Source organism: Protobothrops mucrosquamatus, unplaced genomic scaffold (genome assembly GCF_001527695.2).
Source record: "Protobothrops mucrosquamatus isolate PMUCROS unplaced genomic scaffold, P.Mucros_1.0 scaffold327, whole genome shotgun sequence".
Taxonomy (NCBI): Eukaryota; Metazoa; Chordata; class Lepidosauria; order Squamata; family Viperidae; genus Protobothrops; species Protobothrops mucrosquamatus.
In genome coordinates, this window is record NW_015386666.1 from 882,478 (window position 1) to 902,641 (window position 20,164).

General features: G+C 35.2%; 1 protein-coding gene across 1 annotated transcript in view; it reads right to left on the reverse strand.

The window, feature by feature from the left end:
* STARD13 (StAR related lipid transfer domain containing 13) overlaps nt 1-18,388 on the reverse strand; it is a 74,356-nt gene extending 55,968 nt beyond the window's left edge. The window contains exon 1 of the mRNA XM_015815235.1: nt 18,198-18,388. Coding sequence (XP_015670721.1) covers nt 18,198-18,366 — 169 coding nt within the window. The 5' untranslated portion in view covers nt 18,367-18,388. The remainder of the gene's footprint in view (nt 1-18,197) is intronic.
* Nucleotides 18,389-20,164: the final 1,776 nt, after the last annotated feature.

Consider the following 20,164-nt stretch of genomic DNA (forward strand, 5'->3'; position numbering starts at 1 on the left):
CATGGTTCCCCCCCCCCCCCCAGATATTCATCTTAGAAGCAAGGATGGAATATAAGTGTGCAAACATTTAAAATAAACATTTTCATGATTACCGAAAAAAATGTCACAAATAAAACATATCTAAATTAGATATTTATGCTTAAGTAAACTTGCAATATTCATAATTTTCTAAATGTGCCTTGTGTTGCTGAAAAGTCTTAGTCTGTGAGATTGTAAATTTTGGAGATTTTTGATCAGGCCAGATGGAGTACATCAATGCTGTGATGACAGTTATCTCACTTCCTATTGTGCCAAGAAAATGGAATAACGCAAGGCAAACATTTGATTCTTGGAAGACATCACAAAAGGTGGGCAATATACTTGTCACTAATGCTATGTATGGCAGAATTAAAAAATGCATTCAGAGTTCTTGAAAAATGCCCTGTGTTTGAAAGAATACAATGAGTATTTAACCTTGAAATATAAGTAGTAAAGACAATTTTACATTTACTGGAAACAATCTAAAAATTCCCAATTGAAAATAATAAATTTATTATTATATGCAAAGTAGCATTTTAACTATTAGAATTCTTTCTCAGGTGACTGGTTTAAAGCTACAATCCTACAAATCGTTACATGGGAGTCAGTATAAATGAATGCCTCTGGGTTATTCTGGGTGGTGGTGGTTAGAAAGAATGTCACTTCATTGTTCAAAATTTCCTCCCTAATTTTAGAACATATCTAAATGTATTGAGTTAGGAGGGCTGAGAATGAGCACAGGTGTTCAGAAACTGCACAATTCAATTAAAAATCTTTAAAAGGAAGCTTATTTTTCAGCCACCAAAGAAGTTACACTTAACAGGCTTATAGTAATTAAGCAGCTTGGAAAGTTGCTTTGCAGTTAGAAATTTGCTGCCAGAAATCTAACCAGAGGGAAGCACTGGGTCCTTGTGTCTCATGCAGCTGTTACGACTTTTCCATTTGAGAGGAAAAACTTGCCTCCAGTGTTTTAGAGGCATGTAAGTATACAAAAGTGTTCATTAGTATTGGATATACATTTTGGGTTATTAGAAACAGATGGTTAATTTTCACATGCTGTATGAGCCTTAAACTAAAATAATTGAAGACTATGGAAAATATAAAATGAGGAAAGGCCCATTGACATTCTATAGGCATGATCAAAATCCATACACATTCAACCTTGTTTTGATAGCCAGAGTCCTACCAATTAGCAGATAGGGAAAAAGAGAGGGAGGACCTAATTCATCTTCTGGGTCCTGATTTTAATAGATCATTACAGGCTTTGAGAATATCATACTGGGCTATAAATGTGCAGCACCAGCTGCTGAAACGAAAATGGGAAAAAAAGCTCACAGTGCAATAGACTCTGGGCTCTGTAATTTCCTTATTCAACTCAAGTGTAGAGGCATCAGCAGGCTTCATTACTTTTAGAAAAATAACAAAAATGGTATCATGCCGTAAACTATTCATGCATGTGATGTTACAACATACGATGGCACTTTCATTGCAACTATGCTTTTATCACTAGGCTCCCATTTGACCCCTAACAGATGCCTCAGCTCAGGCACAATTGTTCACTTATATACCTGAGGTCATGGTGTTTAAGTAATGAATTTGTATTCACGGAACTGTAGGAAGAGCTACAAAAAGAGATTATAATTTCTTTTGATTTATTTTGCTATTTCTACACAGTTCCATTATTTTACTTGGTTAATGGCTGCCAAATATTTGGAGGGATAGGAGAAACATTACGGCAATCAAAAATTATAATAGTATAGAGGTGGAGGGTGGACAAGAAACAAACAGTGGCAAAGCAAGATGAATTTGAACATTCTTCTCAGTATGGTTAGCCCCAGTATTATTTCACCAATGTCTATAATTAAGTTTAGTAAACCAATAATAACTGATGAGAGTGTAAGATATTTGAAATATGAAATCTACCAAGAAACAGTTCTTTTAGTCCTATTGTGTAACATATATTGATGGAGGGGATGACCAGGGTGAGCCTGAATATCCTGATTTCCCTGACTTGACATTTGAGATACAAACTAAACTATGGAGTTTAAATGCTATGAAGATATATTTTCTCCAATAAATATATTTCTCTAAAATTAAGCAAACTGCATATCATAATGCTTCTTGTTGAGACTTATGCCATGTCTAATTGCAGTTGCCAAAACTGAAGCTAGGGTTTTCCCATAACAACAACAACTAGGAAGGAAACTAAAATGCAAAGGTTATTTGAGGTTACATTTTTCCCCCAAACTGCAACTGTGTGGGAATTGCCTAATAACGGCAACTAGAGCTGCTGCAATTGACATCCTAAGTTGACTGAGCCACATGACGTTGTGGCTTATGACCTTGTCACTTAGTGACACAGTTGCCAGTTCCAATTACTATTGATAAGAAAGGACTAACTGTATACCTCACACTTTCATGTACATTCTACATACCGATACATGTATTGAACCAGAAAAGGCGATGAGACTAATTTAGGTCAATTTAAAAGACTCTGGCACATTGCACTTCAGCCTGGATATCTGAACTGTTTATTTTTTCTGCCCTATTTATTTATTTTTAACTACCGTGATTGACAGGCAGTCTGGTGTAGTGGTTAAGGCATCAGGCTAGGAACTAGAAGTCTGTGAGTTCTAGTCCCACTTTAGGTACCAAGCCAGCTGGGTGATAGGAGGGGGGGGGCAATCACTTTCTCTCAGCCCTAGGAAGGAGGCAATGGCAAATTCTTAAACTCAGGTTCATCTTCCTTTCTGAATAAGGTGAATTGGGTGATTTTTGTAGTCTCTGAAGCGAGGAAGTGGCCAGTGGGGCAGATGATGTACAGGACACAAGAAACAGCCATGTAGAACAGGAGAAATATCCACTAACAAGGCAACAATTTTTTTTTCAAAAAACCCCCAAACCCTTAATTTGAGAAACAGTGCCCTCCCTAGTACACACAAAAATAAAGTGAAGCACACTCAGACATGCAAGACTCTGTTAGTATAGCTATTTCAATAAAAGTAGTTATTGATTTCTTCATCTGGTCTGACAGGCATATCAGTGGAGAAATAAAATGGAGATAAAATGGAAAAAAGGAGAATCGAAATAAAGAAGCATCTACAACAATCTATCTTAAACCTTGATATGGACTCCTGCCAAAGCTTTGGTGCTAATTATTTACACATTTGATTTGTTTGTTCATTTGGCCAAATTAACATGGCCACCCATCTGACAAGAAGTGATTCTGGGCAGCATACAATAAAACAAGGAATTAAAGCATTTTACATATCTGTTAAGACAATAAGAATACTCGCTAGACTGCGAGAGGGAAGATATGACATATAACACAACCAGCACATAGACTTTCCAAGCTTTTGAAAAAAGCACATTTTGAGGACTTTCCAGAGGATCATAAAAGTGGGGATGTTGTTTCAAATGACAGGTGCCATGGCAGAAAAGCCTTACCACCTAGATCTCGTCAGATGGAACTCCAGATGGGCCTAGAAGATTTATGTAATTAGGACTTTTGCCCCCAAGATCTTGTCATCTTAAGGTGTGAAATTCTTCTTCTATATATAATAAGAGTGTTTTGAAGCCATCTCTTTGCCAATAAAAGCAGCAGACAAAAGATGGTGCTGTTGCAGTGCTAAAAACTACCAATAATGCCTTTTGAAAGCTGGTGACAAAACAAACAAAGCCAAAGGCAGCATGGAGGAACTCATGATTTTAGGTTTGAAAGCAACAATAGAAATATAGGCATGATTTAAGCTCTATTCTTTTCTATGTGTGTTGCATGTATGACACACAGAGAAAAGAACAGAGGCTTGAATCTTGACATCAACCATCTCCATTTCCTCTCAGATAAATTTGAAATGATCTTTCAAATCTCATATATACCAGTTTTTTTTCAAATGTAGATTCTGAGTTTTTTATTGATGGATCTAAATACACTAATAACCATTATTAAAAAATGGGAAAGAGAGCTTCTAGGAACAGAGACAATAGGCAGAACATTTCATCCACAGAACTGAATTTTTATTGTTTAAACCTGTCTGAAAAAAAACCTGATGCGTGAAAAGAAAACCACTGGGAGTGATTAAACTTGCTAATATTTTCAGCCATGTGTTCTGGGAAGGGAGTGACATTCTACAATAATTGAATCATGCAGCATATGCCCTTAGGTGATTATGTTCAAAACAGAAGCTCTCCAAATGTCATTTGGTAAATGAAAATAGAGCTGGAAATCAGTAATAAACCAATATCCTCAAGCTACAGATTTTTTTAAAAAGCTAATTTGATTACAAATATACAGTGTGCTTTTTGCTTATGAGAGAGGGCAGTATTGCAGCATAAATGATTGATCCAAAAATCCAACCAAGAAAGTAAAATTTAGATTTTACCAGAAAAATTATGCAACAATTTCTTATTGCATTGGGGTTTAATTGCTGCATTATTTCATTTAGAATTTATTCACTAAACCAACAAATTCCACGATTAGTGGTCAATATATCATAATTACAAATATTAGTGTACATGCCTTGAGCACTTTATCTCAGCTTGGTGACCCTCAGAACTCTTGGAAATTCTGGCTTAAGGCTCATAAGTAGAACATGATCCTAGCAGCACTCTGTGTGTTCTCTAAATAAAGCTACTGAAAAACAAACAGCTTCCAGTCCCATCATTATTAGTAGCTATTGGTGACTTAATTCTAATTGGCAGCCATTACATAATTGTGGAAGCAAATACTATAGATCAGGGGTCTTCAAACTTGGCCCTTTTATGACTTGTGGACTTCAACTCCCAGAATTGCTCAGCCAGGCATACTGGCTAAGGAATTCTGGGAGTTGAAGTCCACAAGTTATAAAAGGGCCAAGTTTGAAGACCCCTGCTATAGTTTAACAACATGTGAACCAGTATTTTCTTTCACTTGTCCTAATATACAACCAGGCAGTTTCACTAGTATTAAGAGAGGGATGAGAAGGGTAGATAAGCCAAAGAAGCTTCTGGAAATTTATTCATTTATTACCTTGGCTTGTATGTTGTTTGTTACAGCTTACAAGTAATAACACAGAAAACTAAACATAACAAAACTCAGTTATCATTGGGCCACCATTAGAGATAGCATGATTTTCATAAGTTCCCAAATGTATTTGTGAAGAGCTTCCATGATCCTTTGAAAATGTAATAGGGAGGGTAGCTTGCAGTAGCCTTCCACCTCCTCTTCACTCTCAGGAATCCATTTCACCGGACAGTCAATACAACAAACTGCAATACTATGCCACAGGTTATGCCACATTGCAAATTAAAACCAAACAAAACATATAGCAGCTAGGTATTGTGTAAACCCATTAAGAAGTATGGCATTCAGACCTCAAGATTTGGTTTGTGCAGGGGCATGTATATTGCATCTTAACAGCTTTTTCATGAGGGACACAGCTGTCATCTACAAGGGGTAGGGAAAAGATGTATTTGGTTTAAGGAGCTCCTGACAGAGCATGTCTGTACATGCTCCAAGTTACATTTTGCCTTCAGACCTGGATTGCTATACAACCCTACAGTGCAGGAGATGTATAAGTGTTCCCCCAAGTCACTAAAATTCTTAGTTTGACCTGCATGGAAACTTTGATGGACTACTTCTGGTGGACCAAAATGGTTACACTCCTTGTCTCATGCATCATAGCCTTTATCTGGATCAGGATGATCCTGCTTTTTTCAGGAGAAAGAGAACAATCAGTTTCTGTCTATACACACCGATCTAACATAATACGTAGATTAGTCCAATAAGCTCACAATCTCTTAGGGCTGCTTTTTATCTTTAAAGAAATTCATGGACAAAACTGTATGATGCTACATTTAGTGCCTATTTTAATCCTAAATTAAAGAGATAAGATATATCTGATTTGATAGAGAGAATGTAGAAATGGGTTTGCATGTTATAATGTTCATGGATAAAATCTACTTATGTGTGTAATAGCTAGAAGTCATTACCCACCTGATGGCAGCATCAATCAATATTATATCATTGGTTTGCAAGTTTGCTCTGATCTGAAGGAAAGTACGAAATAGATCTGAGAGAAGAACAGCTTCAGTTTCAAGTACATGTCAGTACTGAAAATGATACAGGTTAAGCATAAAGAGATGATGGTGGTGATGATGATATTGATGATGATTAGCATAAAAAACTCTTATCAGAACCATCCCAATTTGCTGGAAAAGTATTGAACCCTATAACTATTTCGATAGTTTGAAATTTGCCCTTTCTGCTGCACTGACTAGATACATGCAGTGTCCACAGTGTTCTTGCAATAGATTTTAATGAGTTCTACTGTAGCCTCAAGTTATGGTTCAGATTGTTAGGTAAGGCACTAATATGCTAGTGTGTGTTTTTCAGTTATTATTTTTTCATAATTGGTTTGGATTCAAAGTTACCTTAAGCTCTCTAGCTGCTTAGAAAATCAGAAAGAAATGTATTATGGCTGAAGAAGATAGTAAAAGTTATGGTTTGCATTTCATTTGTCTTTTAACATCTCTTCAGCAGTTGATGACCTCCTATCTGCCTGTGGAAGTGTAAAAAGCTAGCCTCCTCTATTTTATTTAGGATAAAACCACTAGGAAATGCCGACTCCACAAACAGAAACATCAGTTAGAGTGTAGGTACATTTATAAAGAGCTCTAATTTGTCAGAATTGGTTAAATGATTGATTAGATCATTTGATAAAGCATTACTGAATCTGTCTCCTTTGAAACTAGATTAGAACCTGTGACCAATTCTTCTACACGATAGCTCATCAGAGCTAGAATTCTTATTCGTAACCAAATCTCTGATCCATTTAAGTCCTCTCGTTTCCTGTTTTCATATGGCTCATCTGCAAATATTTGTAAAAACATGGATAATCAAGGATTGGCATCACAGGAAATATAGAGAAATTATAGCATGGCAGATGATTTTAAAACGATAGACATATTCCAATAAAGTTAGTCTTTAATTGATATGGATTATAACATCAACAATTTACATATATTTTACTAGGAGATCAATAATTTCAAATATAACTACTTTAAAAATTGTCAGGTAGATTTCAGCAGAACCTGATGACTTGTAGCAATGTAGTTTTGTCTCTCTGTGCAGTTTATTTGCTTTGCCCTCATGTTCCTGTGCCATCTTTTACCACTTGCATCTCGTATAGTCATTTCAGTCCCTGGCTTAAAACATTCAAGATCTTTTTGAATAATCTTTCTCACCTGTAAAATATTAGAGAACTGTGGTGGTGCAGGGGTTAGAATGCACTATTGCAAGCAAACTCTGCTCATAGCCTAGAGTTCGATTCTGATGGTGCTCAGGGTTCACTCAGCCTTCCATCCTTCCAAGGTAGATAAAACGAGGACCCAAATTGTTGGGGAAAATATGCTGACATTTGTAAACCATTCAGAGAGTGCTGTAAGGCACTATGGGATGGTATATAATTCTACTGCTATTGCTATTCACATTAGTCAACCCTCCCATCTTTCTGTCACCTGCAACTTGATCAACTCCCTCATTGATGCCATTGATAAAATGTTGAAAAACACAAGGTGGAGCTTTATAGCATTCTTTCTAAGACTTCTCTTCAAGGTGAAATAAAGCTATTACAAAGTTTGGGCACATTCTTTGGGCACAATCATTCAAACAATGATCAGCCCATCATCATTTAGCCCATACTCTATTCTTATTATGGGAAATATGACAGATGTAGCTTGCCTTTCCAAGTTGCTTGATCTGTTTGAGAACTTTGCCGAGTCAAGTTGACAAGTCTACAGATTAAGGAATTATTTCCTTATTGAATATAGAAATGACATTTTTTCCAATCATCTAGTACTTTACAAGTCCTCCAGGAATTCTTAAAGCTTATCTAGAATAGTTCTGAGATGATCTCTGCTATTATTTTCAGTACTGTATGATACAATCCTTGAGTCCCGAATTTGTTTAAATTAGCTAAGCTACTCTATCCCTTTCTATTTTAAGCTGCTGTCTAATCACCTATCATTAACTCTTTGTCTGAGAGAAAATGGATCCAAAATGGGTGTTTAGAAATTCACCCTCTCATAATCACTGTTTCCTGAAGCAGTTCCAAGAAGGTTCCACACCCATTTGCACTATTCAGGTGACCCTGAGGTGACAGATAAACCTCCGAGTGGCTTCAATGACTCTCAGAAAGACTGCTGCTGACCAGATGACTCAAAGGAATATAAATCCTTCCATCCTTCACCATTCAGTCAGAACTGAAGAAGCTTCTTGGATGAGAAGCAAAATGTCTTCAAGAAAAACAAAGTCCAGTTGTTTTTTGAAAAAAGCACCTTTGGAATGGATTTAAGTGTTTCTTGATGCATCCCAACGAATGCATAAAGAGTGTCAAACAGAACAACCCACTGGGTCCCCCCCCCCACTAACAATATGGTAATACTAAAGAATTCATTCTTCTACTAGAATTTTAAAAAAGAATTTGCTTTATTATGATTAGAATAGAAGTATAATCTCACCCCAAAATACTGCAGGCTATAGTTTCCATTTTATAACCACTCCAACTTTAAATATCAGTGTCAATAATAGTTTCGCTCTTACCCCAGGCAATAACACTGATGACCTGAACATGAAATTTTTAGTAATCTGAATTTAAAAAAAACCCAAAACCAAAGATTTTCAGGAAATAACTTTGCCATTACTCGTCTGTGAGCTGACTTCATAATACTCAATTCAGCTAAAACTCCCAACCTGCATAGCAGGCAAGATGATTGAAAGCAGAAATATCTAAAAACGGTTACAAACAAAGTGTCTTAAAATGTCACAGGAAATTTCTTTGAGAAAGCTTATGAATACTTCTTTCTTTCTTAAACAGATGCAACACTGTATATACCATGAACTGAATGTACAAGAGCAAAGGGGGCTTAGTTCTTTCTCCATCTGATTGATGCTTTGGAATTTGCTACTAATGAAGCCAGGCCAGGAAGATCCAAGATTGTTTCAGGGAAAATCTTTGGCTCAGTGGCAGATCTTTTTTTAATGGAAAAACGTTCTGTGTTTATTTCCTGGTATATCAGTATAGAGCTTTAAAAGACTTTTTTCCCCTGAAGGCTAAGATGATCACTGCTAGCAGTAGAAAAAAAGTGTTAAGTTTTATATTTCCCAACAGGGGATAGATAGAAGCAAAGAAGTCACAAATTCAGTAGATGATTCAGTCATGGGGGCTCCAGTTCAAAGTTAGTCCTGTGACACAGAATACTCACTAAATAGAGTAGTTAGTAGCAATAGCAATAGCACTTAGACTTATATACTGCTTCACAGTGCTATACAGACCTCTCTAAGCGGTTTACAGAGTCAACATATTGCCTCCAACAATCTGGATCCTCATTTTATTGACCTTGGAAGGATGGAAAGCTGAGTCAACTTTAAGCTAGTGAGATTCGAACTGCCGAACTGCTGCTGCTAGTAAGAGATATAATTAATGCCATATTGTACCAAACATTCCTAGACAAAGAAAAAAATTGCTCCTTAGCTCTAAAAATCTATCATTTCTGTAATATTCTGTATTATGAAGAGTTCCACAGAACTTATCACTTTGAATTTATTTTTGTGCTCTTTGATCCTGCTACATAATAATAATAATAATAATAATAATAATAATAATAATAATAATAATAATAATAATAATAATAATAATAATAATAATAATAAAAAGTTGGAAGGGACCTTGGAGGTCATCTAGTCCAACCCCCTGCTCAGGCAGGAAACCCTATACCATTTCAGACAAATGGCTGTCCAATCTCTTCTTAAAAACTTCCAGTGTTGGAGCATTCACTGCTTCTTGAGGCAGGTTGTTCCACTGGTTAATTGTTCTAACTGTCAGGAAGTTTCTCCTTCATTCTAGGTTGCTTCTCTCCTTGATTAGTTTCCATCCGTTGCTTCTTGTCCTGCCTTCAGGTGCCTTGGAAAATAGCTTGACTCCCTCTTCTTTATGGCAGCCCCTGAGATATTATTATTTATTATTATTATTATTATTAATCACATTTATACCCTGCCCTTCTCCTAAAGGACTCAGGGCGGCTTACAGCCAATTTAAAACAAAATAACAATACAATATACAAATTTAAAATGTGGTTAAAATAAAATATTAATATAGGCCTTTCTTTTTTAAAACTATTTAAAAACCAAATTTAAAATACCCCTTAGGCCAGTCCTGCCAGCTGAAATAACCATATTGGAACACTGCTATCATATCCATGTATCCAATATCTTCAAATAATTTTTTTTCATCAATCAATAGAACCGTGTTACTATAGTTTAATTAGTTAAGAGAAACGAGTTAGTAGCCAGTCTTTGGTTTAAACTGCCAATGCATTATAGATGCCATTCTATTTTTTTTGTTCAGATTTTTAAGTTTAATAATTTCTGTAACTAGCCAAAACCTAGAACACACATTTCAGTTGACCCATGGACTTTCTTTCCAAATTATGATAATGCTTATTCCTAGAGTCCGTTTCATTAGTAGTAGGAAGCCACAATAGAATCTGTGTTAAAACATTTACTGTGTTCTTGACTCACTGCAGGTTACTATAAAATGTCTAAATACGATCAAGTTATCTTACGCGTAATTTTTATATACTAGAGTTTATTTCGTAAGATGGATGGTATCATATCCTGTGTGCTAAATGAAAAGGAGGGATGCGCATCTTCTGGGGTCACGTTGAAGGACCTGCTGTGATAGATTTGCTCCCTGGAACAAAGAATCTTGAAACTATTTTGTGCTAATTCTATAAAATATGAAAAAGTAAAAAAAGAATGCTAATTCTGGTTCATAATAAGCAGAATTGTTCAGCAGCGTGGGTGCAGAGTGTCAATGGAACTATTCATGGTTTAGAGGCAAAGTACTGAATGACACAGTCAAGTCTATTTCTATAAACTCCAAAAGGCATAATAATTTTCTGACTCATCTAATATGAATTTTTGAAAGCCTCCACCTTATTTACTTTCAAGAACACATGAGTAATCATTACTGAGTCCCCATAGTTCTTCCAAAAGCAATGTCAATAAATACTCCACATCACGCATATTTACATCTTGTTCAGGATGTGAAAACTACCAACAAGAATGAAGGCAAGAGAACCACATGGAGAAATGGCAGTACTCCAGTCAGGGGAAATTTTAAAAATAAAACTTGCATTTTGTACTAGATAAATATTTTTCAACTTCTACAAAAAAGGGAAGTTGCTTCCAGATATAAAAAGTTAATGGAACTTTTTAATAAGGGCTTAATGTACTTTCACTGATTTCAGTAGGTTCACTTAAAGTAAGGAAAGCTGTAGCCAGCCTGTTACTTGTTTAAGTAATGTTAAAGTATAAATCTTACAGTATAAATATATAATGCATATAAATGTATCTAAAGTATAATTTTTCATTTAGGATTTTATTTTGTTAAACATCAAGATGTGTTATCTATATAAATAAAAATGTAAATGTTCGTTTGTTCAAAATCTTAAATCTCCGAAAGTTCTTCACCGATTGCTTTGAAATTTTGACACAACATTGCATTCGAATACACGCGTGTTTTTATATACCTATATTATATAGATGTCACACCTGTGACAGGTAAAAACATGCTTTTTTGAAAAACAGCGCCATCTGTTGGACGTAAAAGCAACACACACTTTTACCAGACTGAGCCACAGCAACGCGTGGCCGGGTACAGCTAGTATGTAATAAAAATTAAATTAACTACTTAATGTTATATTTAGCAAATTCACGCTACTAAAATTTAGTGTTGGGCATGCATTTGTGATTGTCCTGAGATCTACCAATAGAATATTGTAAATCTATAATAAAACAAATATATATATATATGTAAAACTTTTAATGAAATAGAACCCTGATGTTTGCAAAAGTTCCTCTCCTAGTACGCACTTGCCTGAAATCCTCAGTGTCACATAAATAGGAGAAACACAAGAGATGTCCTTCTATGCTTCCTCAGTAAGTCAAGAATCATCAATTTTGGAAAGCCAGATAAAGAGCTGATTTTAACTTCTCATATTCAGAACTGATTACCTGCAGTGTGACCTTGATGTTGTCAGTGTCAATTTTTATTTTTGTGTGTTTCAAATGGTTAATATTTAATCTTTTTAATGGATTGTAAGATGCAATAAGATCTGTATAATGGCAAATTACAATAAATAACACAAATAAATGAATCAGAAGTTTGTATAGCTTGCAATATGTTTCTCTTTGATCAATTAAATGCAAAACTAAAATTAACCTAGCTGCTGTCCATCTTTTTTATACCTGTACAATGTCAGGAAGTCTTGCAAAACCACTGGCTTAACTTAGGAGGGGTGTAATTATATAATGCGAGAACCCTTGAATTAAAGAACATGCATCAGTGCTTTGTTGAGCTAATGCCACATCAAACTTTTCATGTTCTTCTTATAGTAAGAGCTTCATGACAAAATATGCACTTTTACAAATCTTGTATGAAATACAACTGAACGGAGGCTTCAAATGCTGGTCCCCAAATGTGGTGTTTCTTTCTGGTGACATTCTGGAAGAGCTACAAAACTGAACTGTCTCCTCAATCTTTGACATTTGACATTTCTTGAAAGGCTTTTGAGTTTTGTAAATGGACAGTTGCTTTCTTGCAATTTAATGAAAACTCCTGAGGTCTTTCTAAAACCATGCTATAAAAGCATGCTAATATTAAAATAGAAAATTGAAAGAGCCAATATTTATTTATTTGTTTGTTTAATTAATTAATATGCCATCCATCTTGCAGTTCGAAGCAAGAATAATAGCTTTTAGTGTTTACGTTTTGACAATATATATTACTGAAACTGTTAACTCAGAGAACTCTTAATGCTAGCCTGATTCCTAAGAGAAATTTTAGGAAGTTCACAGAGAGAACTTTTACAGCCGTTCTCTTTTATTGCAGCATACTGTGCCCTTTTCAGATTTCTCTCTAAGGATTCAAAACATTCCTGAATATTGTGGAATGGGATTTGAAGGATGGGCAGAAGACAGAGAATTGCACAAAACCAGGGCTGCAACTTAAAATAAAGTTCATACAGAGAAAGTTTCTTTCTTCTCCAATGGACTCTTAATATTACATCCTTTATTCAACTATGCTATTTTTTGACCTTGGACTGAACGTCTTGGGGATATGTGTCTCTAGAAGGCTATGTATATTATTTCAGAGAAATCACATAATTAGCATCTTTGTCTTTTTTATTCTTCTTCAGTTTCTCACATATACAGATACTCATTCCTTACAACAGCTTCTATTATCCCACCACCAAAAATTAACAAATGACAATTCATATGCCATTTTATCCTTAAAATCCATTTAAATAAAGATTATCACAATGAGAATAAAATTGAAGGGGTTTTTTTTACTGATATTTGGGAGAGTTCTTGGAAAAGTATTTGGGAATGGGCACAAATATGTTGTAGAAATGGTTATTATCTTTTGAAATTAAATAAATAAAACAAGCCTTTGCAGTAAACTCATGACTAGTTCATAAGCTGACGTGCATAACACACCTAATATGTATATTATTTCAGAGTTATATATAACTAGCATCTTTGTTTCTTTTTCTTCTTCAATTTTTTGGTCATATATACACAATTTGCAACAGCTTCTATGTTCCTGACATCAGAAATGGAAAAAAAAGGCAATTCATATGGCAGGAATAGTTTCATCCTTCAAACCCATTTAAACAGTGGCATGAATAGAGTGGAGAAGTATCAACCCTGGATATTTGACTCTGTAGTCAGATGGTTCTTCTGGTATGCTGGGCCACAAAAGATTCACTTGCTAAATCTTCAGCCCCAAAATTTTAGAATGAAACATTCTATATTAATTACAAAGGTTTAGATTACAAAAAATGATACAATTTTTATATGTTTTAAAAGAAAGTTTGGCAAAGACCAACACACAGCATTGTTGAACATCCTCTGTTGATTTCTGGGGCCCTGTGACCTTTCTCTTCATTTTACTTTCTGATTCTGCCATTGATCTGTTTTTATTAAGGAACAGGCACAACACAGCCACTTCCATTCACTTTTCTCTTCCTACTTAGGTGGATTTCCACAAAAAGCGTATTTTCTAGGGACCTCAAAAATACGAGGCCTCCATTTGGAAATAGCTCCTTGGTACATATATTTAAAAAAAATGTTTCATAATGTCCACTCTCCTATTTCTAATTGTTACAATTCTAAAACAATTCTACACCACCACATGTCTAGCTAGCTTGGCTGCAGAGTCCCTGATAGCAGATGGACAAGCAGAATATCTGATAGATGAAACTAGGCAAAACAGTTGAATTACTTACATGAATACAACATTAAAAAATCTCTTCCACACATACAACTAAAACTACGGATCCAGTAATAAGATGACGCATTTATCATAATAACTAGAGAAGACACATGAAACTACAACATCTTCAAAGGAATTACATTCACAAGGAAAGAAGAAAACAACAGCACTCTTCCTTTCCTGGATATCCTCATCAACAGATGAAACAACCACAAATTAGAAAGACAAATCTACAGAAAAACAATTCACACTAAGCAAGTACTTCATTATCAAGGTAACAACCCAACCTCTCACAAGAGGAGTTGGGTAAAAGCATAATTTAAATGAATACAAACACACTGCAGCAAGCCAGAACATCAGAAAAAGGAAGCACTCCAACATCTTCCAACAAAATCGATAATTACACAACTTTATCAAAAAGTTCCTGATCACTCAATCTACTACAGTACAACCAGCACAAGCTATAAAAAAGAACACTATCATACATCAAAACATCTCAAGAACAACCAACAGACCATTATAATCACATAGCATCACTGCTGCATGTAAACTTATTAAATCACCCCAAAACCTCTTAAGTATCCCAAAAGATGAGTAGCCCAAGAAGAAAAATCAGGAATCATCAATAACATACAGTGTAATGACTGTATATACAGTAGGACAAATAGGCAGAATATTAGTAGGGCACATCCATGAAGAGCAAGTAGAAGTCAGAGGATATGATGAAAACTTCTTAATCTCACTGCACATGGACAGACTCAAACAATAGTTTCAACAGGGAAACTGAGCATCTTAGACCAAGATAAAAGATAGGGGATTCTTGGAAGCTTGGCAGTCAGATAAACCAGCCATCAATAGACACAAAGAAATAAACCTCATTTATATGCCATTCAAAAGAGACAATAAAAAGGTAAGAAAGAAATAAAAAAACCAGAACATGTCCTTTCCAGCAGCCAACATTCTTCTAAGCATGGACTTACACCAGACAAACACTCAAGCAGAAAGCATTACTCTAATCAAGGACCTACTAAGGAGAAAAACACATTCCCACCAACACTGGGAGAGCAAACTACTCTATATAAATCGTGCAAACTCATCAACACTGATGATGTTCTCTAGTTAGATAAGGAAACATTCTCCAAGGAAACAACCAGGCTCAGAGACTAACAAGGACTTCCCATTCAACCCTGAGCTACATATACAATAGTCTCTTCTGTTGAAACTTTTGTTTACACATATAGACTGACAAAACACCATATTATTTTGTTGATTTTCCTACAAATCAAAGTCATTCTGCCACTTTCTAATCTAACATGATTTTATCTGTCAGCTAGTTATAACATTACAGCCTCAAATATACTACTGCTTGGAAATTGAAGACAAGTAATGACAACCTTAAAAACTCATTTCAGCTTTTTAACAGCTGACTCTATATAGTAAGTTCTTTGGCTCAAGTGGAAGAATGGATTTTCCTCCATACTATCATATCCTAACATACACAACATTTCCTCTGCCAGAAAGAAAATTTCCTGGCCTGGACAATAAGCCATTATATATACAAGATCTGCCGTACTGGTAACATCCAGATGGATGAATTCAAAATTATGTCTATTGGCTGATTGTTTCTTCAACATTATCCAAGTTATTAGTGTATATGCAGCAGGATCAAAATGTATAACTTGTATCCTTAAAGTCCAAGCCCTATTATGCTTGTTTGGAAAAATATTTCCCAGTATTTGTTTCAAGGGAAACCTACAAAACTTCAAGATTCATAAAATTCATCATAATGCTTTCCAGATAGAGAAATTCAATACAATTATAAGAAAATAATTTGTAAATATGTTATTGTTTTGCACAGTATATTATTGATTCAGATATTTGGGTAATTTGGTTAAGAATGCATTCAGTCTTAATATTCTATATTTCTAGCCCAAAATGCCATACATTTTGGGTTAGAAATATATATACCGTAGTATTCTGGATAAAAATTATACTAAAATCAAGCTAAACAAAAATACCAGTGAAATTCACTTTGTACACAAAAATACTAGAAAAAACATATTTTGCATATATAACAAATAATATTAATGTATGATGTAGTATGTAGTATGATAGCCATCTCAATTTGATGCCCTCCATGTGTATTACTTTAGAACATAAGAACAGCAATGTTTCTAACTAAAAATAATTAGAAATGAAGCACATTTTCCTGATTATTTCAGAACAGACAAAGGCTCATTTGAGAAGTAACTGAAAAGCCCTTTTTCTTGTTTTCATCAGCCATATATTATTCAGAAGATCCCCAAAAAACTGAGCAAATCTTAGCAAGTCAAAATCACAATGAACATTTCTAAAACTGTAGGACTTATATCCTTACTTAAAAAGTTTATACATTCTTGAGGAATTAAACCCTTTTTAAAGTTTTAATGGGAAAATACAATTGGAGGATAATAATAATAATAATAATAATAATAATAATAATAATAATAATAATAATAATAATAATAATAATACCTATCATCATATGGTTGCATTACATTACAGATATGATCTTGAAGGTTTTGAAGTCTTTCTTCTTCTTTTCCTGGAAACATCACTTGTAAATTCAGACTAAATTTATACAGCTTGGATTGCTCACATAAACCCAAAAGGAAAAATTGTTTTCGGTCACAATTATACATGACATAATATCCTTCCTGAAAGCAGAGCCACAGCAAGGACCAGCATCCTCCAAATATCTCCAGTTCCTGACACTGTACTGAAAACAACGGTTTGCTCCATTGCCAAGGGCATAATCTCCTTCATCAGCAGCTTATTGCTGAAATATGCATGGTTCCTTATTAAATATAATAGGATTTCCCTTCACCTTATATACAACAGAACAGTAATAACAATTTAGATCTGCATTCCAAAGGTCACAGCTGTCGTTGCAACTCCCTATTAAATTCAATGAGATTTACTGCTGAGTAAATATACATCATGCACCCAACTAGGAAAATAAGAAATCATACAGAACTTTGTTACTCTTGCTGCTTTTCATGATTTAATATATGCTACTGGTATTTAGTTGATTTATTCTAGGCAATATTATAGGTGCCTTGGCTTCCAGTTTCTTACATATAAGTGAGAAATATGGGGCACTTGATACTCTCTCTTTAGATATTTCATTTAACTTCTGAAACATTCATTCAGATTTCTTTTTTTTTTGTATGTACAGCATCAGCTTTTTGCGCCAAGGCTCCAAAGTTCACTTTGATTATATTCAATCTGGCAAATGGTCCATTCCATTAGCATCACAATTACATAATTGGAAAAAGAAATTGACGTGCCCAATGACGATTCTTGAGTGACCTAGAAATTTCCACAAAATGTTACATGCTTTAGAATATGCCTTGCGAGTCCTCTGGAGACATGGGTCCATCTATTCTTCTTACTTTTTCTAAATTATTGAAATAAGTACACAGAGGAATTGTGATCTATAAATGGATTTTTTTAAAAAAAAATGTAGTTCCTTCATGTCCACATGGGAGACAATCTGTCATGTATAGTTCTGCTACTCCAAATATTTACTGTCCAAAGGTCATGAATATCTATTAAAAAGAGGCAATTGAATGGGGGAGACTGTGCAGATTAAGGCAGAAGGATAATACTGCAGAAATGCAATCCACTTATTCACACATAGCACATGCACGTGTATAATTTAGTTGAATTTGAAATGTTTCATTCTGACTATTTCCAAGAACCAAAATAACTAAACTAGATAAATACCACAATCTGAAATACTGACCAGATGAGTTAAAAAAAGAAGGCTAACCCAAACATTTCACTGTTTCAGTTAAAAACTCAAGGCAAGTGACTCACCCTGTTGAATTTTAGTCAGAAGCTGTTGGCGTGCTAGGATCCTACTTTTCCTGTATGGAGAGCGTCTTGCAGTTTGATCAAATAGCAAGTACATCTCTTGGCCTTCTGTTGACATAGCATTCACACAGAGGCAGCCTGAGGCAGACGTGCTAGCCATCTGTCTAAACATCTGTGCCCCGTTTAAAAACAAAAAACAAAAACAAAATGCTGCTGCAGTTTTCCTGGGTGAGAATTCCCCAGTCTAACTGAAGTACCGAGAGGAAAGAAGAAGGAAGCCCAAGGAGCTGAAAAGAGCAAGCAATTTAAAAGAGAGAAAAAGAGGAGTGCCAAAAAGCTACAATTCAGGATTCCAACTCCCTCACATGATCGGAAAGGGCCAATCAGTCAAAGTCAAGAATGTGAAAGTACACAGCGTGCCTTGCAGAGGAAAGTGAAGGCTTTGCAGGCACTTGTAGCCACATATTATACTGAAAAGCAAATACAAACGGCATGCCTTGGCACAGGGGAGCTATGATAGGAGAATTTGAGGGAACGAAGCAGGAGAGGTATTCATTCTGGCACAATCTTAAGAGAACTTCATTCAAAAGTTTACTTGTAGCATTCTTTTATCAGATGGCAGTAAAAATTCCCTCCATATTACTCAGGAGTTCCTTTTAAAACTTTTTTATTCAGATCTTCAGGAATAGTCACAAAGCTTTTTCCAGCTTGCATCTTACAGTAGTTGTGACTGTTACAACTGTTGATTCCTCACTAGTTGTTTTAATAGATACATGACATATTTAGGACTGGGAGACAAGCCTGCTAGTTGACACATTGGTTGGTTTGAAGTGACACTGATATGATATGGATTTACTCAGAACCAAACCTGAGTGAAGATTATATCTAGCCGTTTTATGTCCTTGAGTTCAAGTATGTCACCAGACTTTCTCTGTTATTCTCTATTTTTGTTCCAGAAGATGGCATGGTTGCAAATGTTGAGTTCTCTAATCAAGACATATGACAGAATGAATTATCCTATAATACTTATGTATTCCAGCAGTGATTTCTGGTGGGCACATTTGGAATTTTGAGAATATTTCATGAGTGTCCTTAAAGGCTACTATTGCCACAGAAGGCATAGCCAGTTACAAAGCACTAATTAAACAGAAGGAAAACCAGTGGAATTATTTTCTGCCACCTTCTGTTCTTTATCTTTTTCTTTGATAGATAGATATACTTAGGTTACAACAAGTCATCATTTTGATTTTCTAATATCACCTCCTGACAGGCATTACAAAATGTTGCTGGGTGAATAGAAGCACTATGGAAACATGCATCATGAGTTAACCTTTACTGCCATTTTTGAGAACAGTGATAGTTATGGACATCAGTGGCAAGCCCCTGCATTACAGATTACCTTACGCCTGTGGTGAGGGGATAGTTACAACTGGAAGGCCCAGAAAAAGAAAGGAGAGCTGCTCTCCCCACCCCATCTCCACAACTTCAGACCTTCACATTTCTAGAGGCATATGCTGCACATCCCTTACGCAAGATTGCAATAGGCACAGAAAAATGTCTCAAGGTTCAATTTCATACAAATCTGCTTGAAGATAAATTCGACCTCTGTTCTATACAGCTTACTCCAACATAAAGTACACAGTGTAAGTCATCAAATAATGTAAATGTAAAAATCAGTTAAATCTGATGACTTTTTCCTTGAAATCTTCCAATCTCCTGCTCTTTCCTAATTTATATTAAATGGAGTGAAGTAATTATGCAGAGGAAAATAACAGCACTAATAGTTTGTTCTTGGTTAACAATACCCTTTAAGTTTAAGGGAATGGCCGTTATATTGCAAAGCAGTTAATACTGAAGAAGTCAAGAACAATAACAATAAACTGGATGACATAAATCAGAAGGCTTATTGGGATCTGTATTTTTTTATTCTTATGTCCTTTTAGTATACAGCTATATATTTGACTATGTGT